The sequence below is a fragment of the Pantherophis guttatus genome, chromosome 5 (assembly GCF_059756535.1).
Source record: "Pantherophis guttatus breed Tessera chromosome 5, ASM5975653v1, whole genome shotgun sequence".
Lineage (NCBI taxonomy): Eukaryota > Metazoa > Chordata > Lepidosauria > Squamata > Colubridae > Pantherophis > Pantherophis guttatus.
In genome coordinates, this window is record NC_142067.1 from 21,327,670 (window position 1) to 21,335,054 (window position 7,385).

A 7,385-nucleotide genomic window follows, 5' to 3' on the forward strand; every position below is an offset into this window, starting at 1 on the left:
CCTTCCCCTGCCACGCCCACCAAGCCATAGCACACCGACCAAGCCATGCCCACAAAACCAGTAGTAAAAATATTTGGATTTCACCACTGCCCCTGGAATGTTGTACATCCTGAAATCTTTATTCAGGTAGGCCTTAAGGATCTGGGTCTTTTCCGAGGCTTTGAACCTAGTGGATGGACCCGCCCCATGTCATTAGGGTGGAAGCCATGTGGATTTCAGGGAGACCCTCATTCCAGAGGGCAGGTGCCACTATAGAGAAGGCACAATTACGGGGTCCTGTTAGATGGCACTTTTTAATTGAAGGAACTCAGAATAGGCTAATTCTGCCAGATTAGATTGACCAGGCAGATACTGTGGGAGACGGGCATAATTAACCAGGTCCTACGCCTTTGTTCCACAAATACAACAACGCTCCTGATTTTGATTCTGGAGAATATAAATAATTGTAATAGTGTTATCTCTTACAGAGTAATTCAAAGATAAAATTACTTGAAAAAATTATAGGTGTAAACAAAGAACATTAAGTGTATTATTTATGATATCTGTTTTATGTACATATACTAATAAATCAGGGGTCTCTAAACTTGGCAACTTTAAGACTTACGTACTTCAACTTCCAGAATTCCCTAGGCAGCATAGCTGCTAAGGAATTCTGGCATTGAAGTCCACAAATCTTAATGGAGACCCTTGAAATAAATGATTAAAGGTATTTGTCACATTTTTGAAAAATAGAAATTTTACAAAAGACACATAAAGTGTCTATTAAACTTTATGACAAACATTCCAGAAAAAAAATGTTTGAGAAACTAGGTAACTTGAATCTTTTAAGCAATTTATCTGCTGTTCTGAACAATAATTTAGAATGTATGTTTGTGAATCTAATCTAAAGCTAAAAAATATTTATTTAACAGTTGGAGCCTGACTTTATATCTGATCATCGTAACTTCGCATCATGTGAGGTCAGTAGTTAATCTAAAAATTGTTAGTGAATATTCTATTTTCTACCAATCTTTTGTCAAACACCAAATTGTGATCAACAAATATCTTTAGGCAAATCTGTTAAGATAATATTTTTTCTATAATTTAGATTGATAGAGTAGGAGGTTATATATTTCCTGGCTTTGAGACAGCTTTTGGGATTGCAAAATAGAAATTCAGGGGACTTTTGACAAGCTGCAGCTTCATTCAGAAAAAGGCTTAAATATTCAAGAGTTGGCAAAGGGCTTTACTATGATGATGACGACAAAAACAGAAGAACATAAGTTTTTTTTTTAACTCCACAGATATTTGATTTCTGCGCCATGCCTGCCAATTGCTATTTTTCTGCGGGTGCTGCTTTAGACCCTGGTATTCCAGTTCAGGTCAGTGCTCAGATAAGGAAAAAAAAAACACAATGGGCCATCAGACATAACCAGCTGATATTTCAGTCAAAGTGCCAGTGTCTTTACAAACTTGCTTTTGATTTTCAGGAACTGTCTGGAGTCTTGTGCAAGTCAGTCGGGGAAGAAATTGCTTTTGAACAACTTCCCAGAAGCCTTGTTTGTAAAACTGTTTCACCCCCAAAAAAGAAAGATGTTCCTAAGCATCGGCTTGCCTTTCACTTAGGAGGAGAAATATTAAAACCTTCAAAAAAAGTGAAGCGATCTGCTTCTTGTAAAAGAAAGACAACTGCTTCTGAAGCGAAATTAAAGACAACTCATTATGCAGCTAAATCTATAGAAGAGAATTCATGCCAGGTAAATTGTAATACATATTTAATACAGTTATTTCTAATATGGATGTCCTTATATGCTTTATTTATATGAAGGCTGAATGAAAAGTAATGTCTCCACCTCCATAACTTTAGTTTAAATAGGGATATTTTAATAAATGAAACAGGAGTCCTTGAAATGAACTTTATTGCTACTGTATTTATTTCTCCACATAATTACCAACCTTTGCTGCACACATTTGTCAATGATGGACAAGCTTCTTAACGCCATCATGAAAGAATCGCATACTCTGCCATATCCAACAGATTTTATTTTTGACAAGAATGCTGCAGATTGCTCCTTTTCCTCCCTTCTCTCATACTTTAGTGCACAGGTGTCAAACTTGCAGTGTCACGTTGCCGTCACATGGCATTTCGTGACTTTTTTCCCTTCCTTTCACCCTGGGATGGGTGTGACCTGCATGTGACACATCCACTCCACTAGCCACCAGTTTGACACCCCTGCTTTAATGGTATAAAGAAGTTAGCAAATTATGTATATTCCTCTGATCACTTGAAGATTATTCTGTAAAATTGTTTGTGTTAAACACAAAATTGTTTGTGTTTTTAATCCTCTTCCGTTGCATACTTTGACTTTCTACCTTCCTATGAATTTGCAGGATACAGTTCCCAGATCATTTAAGGTACCCTTAAGTTCTGTTGATTGGCCTCAGCTCTTCAAGCTTCAAAATCAGGTACTACTTTGTATTTAAGGAAAAAAAATAGGGTTCAGTTTTGAATAAGCATATATATGTTTACATTTGGTTCAATTTCCAAGTCTAGCCTATTTTATCAAATTGTAATGATAAAAAAGTCGGGACATGGGAAGTTATGTTTTAAATTTTAATTTGGTTGTTTTTATACTTTCTCCATGTCTATGTATATGCACATGAAATTCCATTTCTTTTCTCTAGGAACTTTGAATTACTGGATTATTTCCCATTTTTCTTGCTTAGTGAGAAGGGGATCTCCTATTATCATTAGGATATGCAGATTTTAAAATGATTTAACTGATATTTTTAAAGCAGAAATCACAAAAAGGAATGAATTTTGAATGTCTCCCGTATTATTATGATTTAAATGGTGTTCAGTGGCGAAAGATGCCTCATTTTGTAGAGCATCCATTTGGATCAAGTTTCCTTATTTAGTTGTAAGATTGTATCACAAAAAGGATAAAAATATTGTAACTTTGTTTTATAAAAATATAAGTACAATTCTTTCAAATTTTGAGAATCGTATTTTATTTTATATAGGATGGATTTTGGCAACTTACCTCTGAGCTTGGGATGTTTTTAGATCTTGATGTGCATCATTTAATTAATGTTTCACTTGCAAAAAATGGAATTCAGTCACTTGGTAAGGACATTTTCAATCATTTTAATCATATACCTGTACTTTCCAATATATCCAGGAAAAATAGGCTATTCAGATTCTCTGAGAAGACAGGATTACTTGTCAAATTTGATATCAATTAATACTTCTTTCTAGTGTGAAAAGTTAGCTATGGTCCAAAGTTTGCAATGGACAGTTAATTTGCTCTGGATTGAAACTGTAATACTTACAATGGACTCATTGGAAAAGACCCTGATGACAGGAAAGATTGAAGGCAAAAGGAGAAGGGGACGGCAGATGATGAGATGGTTAGATAGTGTCATCTAACTATGAGTTTGGGCAGACTCCAGGAGACAATGGAAAACAGGGGGGCTGGCAAGTTATGGTCCATGAGGTCACAAAGATCAGACACGGTTTAATGACTGAATAACTAAAAACAATAATGATGGGTAATGAATTTAGTTTGAAAAAAGCCTCCACATCTATTTTTACGATAAATCTTTAATTTTTTTAAAAAAATCTATTCCAGGCCAGATTAATAATTGTCAGTATTACATCTTTGCAGAGATATGGAGTAATAACTGCATGTCAGTATACTAAGAATTGTAAAAGTTATCAGAATACAAAAAATGCATTGCCATTCTTTTACTTTATATAGATTGTTGAAAATCCTGCATTAAATTGAGGCTGTGTACTTAAATTTCATGTCTTCTAAAATGATGATTCTTTTTTTCATAATTTGAACTTCTGGCTTATAGAGGTATTTTCACCTGTTCTTAAAATAACGTCAACAAGATGAGGGTACGCTTGATTTGGTCTTAGCACAGAGGTGGTATTTCAGTGGGACGCCCTTAGCATTGAAAGATGGCAAACCGCTTCTGTATGGTTGCTAAGAAAATCGTAGAGGTGTCCATGTAGTTATCCAGAGCCAAACTTTATTTAAGGGTATATTTTCCTTTTTATATCTACAGAGAGTGAGGGATGTATATAATCAAAATCTTTGGATATTCAAGATTCAGATAAAGCTATGTTAACAAGTGTGATCAAGAAGTAACTGTTTAAAATGAAACACGCACAACTCCATTGTCCCAAAGGTGCATTTTTCAGGAGGCAACTGGACTTTCTTGTTTTTTCTTTTGAAGACGTTTCTCTTCTAATCCAAGAAGCTTCTTCAGCTCTGACAGGATAGTGGGGAATGGAAGGATTTATATTCCTTGCGGACAGCTGGTAATCTGCATCCTTTTAGTGGGTCGTTGAAGACAAAAGAAAAAACGAAGTCCAGTTGCCTCCTGAAAAAAAAACATGACTGAGAATCTCTACAGACATAACTCCATTGTTTCATTTTTTTCCCCTCTAGGTCCAAAAGGAAAAGAGAAACTGTTGCAGCTGATTGCTACCCTTCTAGTGCTCCAGGCTATATATTTCAAACAACTGGAAGGTCTTATCTTTAAATCTCTAATGAAATTGAAAGACTCTCCTCCATCATGGTATACTTGAGAACAAAACACAAAATAACATTCAGGCTGTTTTAGAAATATGAGTGATACCATTCATTTGTAGCTCCTGTAAGAAAAAATTATCAATTCAAAAGCAATATAAAAATGACCACTAAATTCATAATCTCCCCTAAATTTAAAAACTGAGGTATTTTAAGAAATCCCTCCTTTGGCACCAAGTTCTCTGCTCCACTACATTATTATTATATAAAGAGTAGGAAGCTGGCAGTGTACAGATGAAAGGCCTAATCTGCGGTGGCATTTTTCTGTCTGAGAAAATCTCACAACTCCTTTGATGGCCATTGGGCATTTTAAGAAATCAACAGTTGGTTGCTGCAGCCTAAAGCTTTGTTTGCAAGTGTGTTTACCTTTCAAGAAAAAGACAAAGATCAGCTGGGGTAGTAGATGGCATTCATGTGGGCCAGGGGTGGGTTCTACTTACCTTTACTACCAGTTCACAGTGGAGCTGCACAAGCGAGCAGATGCGCTCTTCGCATGCGCAGAAGCGTTTTGATGACGTCGGGGTCAGTGGGTGGAGCCTCCCACCGGTTTTACTACCGGTTCTATAGAACCGGTGCAAACCGGGGGCAACCCACCACTGATGTGGACCAGAAGAAAGTGGCATGAAGCAACTGTTATCAGTTACCTTTCTGGTAATGTTATGTGATTGATTATGATCAGTGTGGCTGCTAGTCTGTGAACAGATACTCCTGCATAACCTGTTCCGCGCCCCCAAATAACAGCCAATTCTTAAAATCCAAGAGTGCCTATTAGCCTGCAAAATTTAGCTATTCCAATACGAGCTGATAGGTAGAAAGTGGTTTTTCAGATAAACTAGTTCTAAATCAATCAATCCTTCAAATGTTAAAAGCATTGAAATTGGATCCTAAAATGTTCTGTATCCACTATGCTGGGCATTTCTATACTTTGATTTAAATGTGAATCCTGTTTGGAGACATACAAGCCTCAGAATAATTTATAATACAATCTGCACATCATGCTTTTCATTACAGGTGGTCTTCGACTTATCAACCATTCATTTAGTGACTAAATTTACAATGGCACACAAAAAAGGTGACTTATGACCATTTTTCACATTTACAACCATTGCAGCATCCCCGAGGTCACGTGATCAAAATTCGGCCGCTTGGCAACTGGCATGTATTTATGACAGTTGCAATGCCCCAGAGTCATATGATCACCTTTTGCAACCTTCTGACAAGCAAAGTCAATAAGGAAGCCAAATTAATTTAACAACCATGTTATTTAACTTAACAACTGTGGTTGTTAAGAAAGGTGGTAAGATGGGGCAAAAATTCACTTGACAACTGGCTTGCTTAGCAATGGACATTTAGGGCTCAATTGTGGTCATAAGTCGAGGACTACCTGTATTCTAGATTGGAGTAATTGAATAAATATACAGTAGTCCGTTTTGCTGTTGCTGTTTTGCAATGACTGTTCTTACCTATTTTTCTTTCTTTCACCACTGTTTACAGGGCACTTAATCCAGTAAGGAAAGCAATTGAGTGGGCAAACAAAACTAACCGTGAATTTCCAGGTATTTGCCAGAGTCTTCAGCTTGGAAAAGACTGGGATGATGCCACTAAAAAGCTCCTGGGTATTTAAGGAATGAACACAACATACTTCATGCTTCTCCTTCTCTTAATAATTGAACACTACTAAGTTTGTTCTTCTCTTATTGATGAACATGACTCATAATAAAAGCACACTATCATTGATTTCCTTATTTAAGATTATAATTATGCTGATATTCAACTTGGTACTTTTTGTTATCTTTATATATTTCATTATATGTCCAGGGTGTAATCAAGAATATTATTTTAACATCAGTCACTGATTTTATAGGCACATGCTCTACACGTTGCCCTGTCAAGCACAGCTTCTTTCAGTTGTTGGATGTTTATCTTTGACTAAGATAAAGACTAAGAGCCACGGTAGCGCAATGATTAGAGTGCAGTACTGCAGGCTACTTCTGCTCATCACTGGCTGCCAGAAATTTGGCAGATCGAATCTCACCAGGCTCAAGGTTGACTCAGCCTTCTATCCTTCCAAGGTGGGTAAAATGAGGACCCAGATTTTTGGGGGCAATATGCTGACTCCGTAAACCGCTTAGAGAGGGCTGTAAAGCACTGTGAAGCGGTATATAAGTCTAAGTGCTATTGCTTTGTATCATTTCTTATGTTAGCAAGCCAACATGTTCTTTGCTTGCCCCTTCTTATTTCATTAACCATTCCTAGCATCATTGACTTTTCCAATGAATTTCATGCATGACATGGCCAAAGTAAATCAGACATCATCTTGTGATTTTGGCTTCTAATGATATGTCTGGTTTTATACGAGCAGTCAAGAATATACTTGTATAAATAATATGCATGTATTCTAGAAACACTATCTAAAGAACACTATTTTTCTTCTTCCTCTCACCCTCTAAATAAATTATTTTGTTTAGTTTTCAGAAATACTGCTTGCTTTGTTTAAAAAGTTTGGAAATTTTGATTTCTATTAAGGACAAGTGATTTCATAAAAATCAAGTGATTGATATAATTGAAAAAGAAATTATTGAAGACTTGCCCATTCTTATGTTCATTTATATTTAAGGGACGACTGAAGCATAGAAAAGCAACAAAATGCAAATGAGAAAAATATCCAGTAAGGGAACTTAAAACTAATTTTCAGCAGTCTAAATTTTAGAAAAAGTAATTATTTGGCAAATTTATCTAGTCACTCAACTCACGTCACCTTGGCTAATATACTAAGTTTAAAAAAAAACCCAAAACAATACAACA

General features: G+C 36.1%; 1 protein-coding gene across 2 annotated transcripts in view; it reads left to right on the plus strand.

The window, feature by feature from the left end:
* The window catches only part of PARP4 (poly(ADP-ribose) polymerase family member 4), a 54,303-nt gene extending 47,245 nt beyond the window's left edge, over positions 1 to 7,058 (plus strand). For both annotated transcript variants that reach the window (XM_087894664.1, XM_034409862.3), the window contains 7 exons: positions 912 to 959; positions 1,284 to 1,361; positions 1,470 to 1,736; positions 2,371 to 2,445; positions 3,004 to 3,106; positions 4,440 to 4,569; positions 6,075 to 7,058. In XM_087894664.1, coding sequence (XP_087750790.1) covers positions 912 to 959; positions 1,284 to 1,361; positions 1,470 to 1,736; positions 2,371 to 2,445; positions 3,004 to 3,106; positions 4,440 to 4,569; positions 6,075 to 6,204 — 831 coding nt within the window. In that variant the 3' untranslated portion in view covers positions 6,205 to 7,058. The remainder of the gene's footprint in view (positions 1 to 911; positions 960 to 1,283; positions 1,362 to 1,469; positions 1,737 to 2,370; positions 2,446 to 3,003; positions 3,107 to 4,439; positions 4,570 to 6,074) is intronic.
* The last annotated feature ends 327 nt before the right edge of the window (positions 7,059 to 7,385 follow it).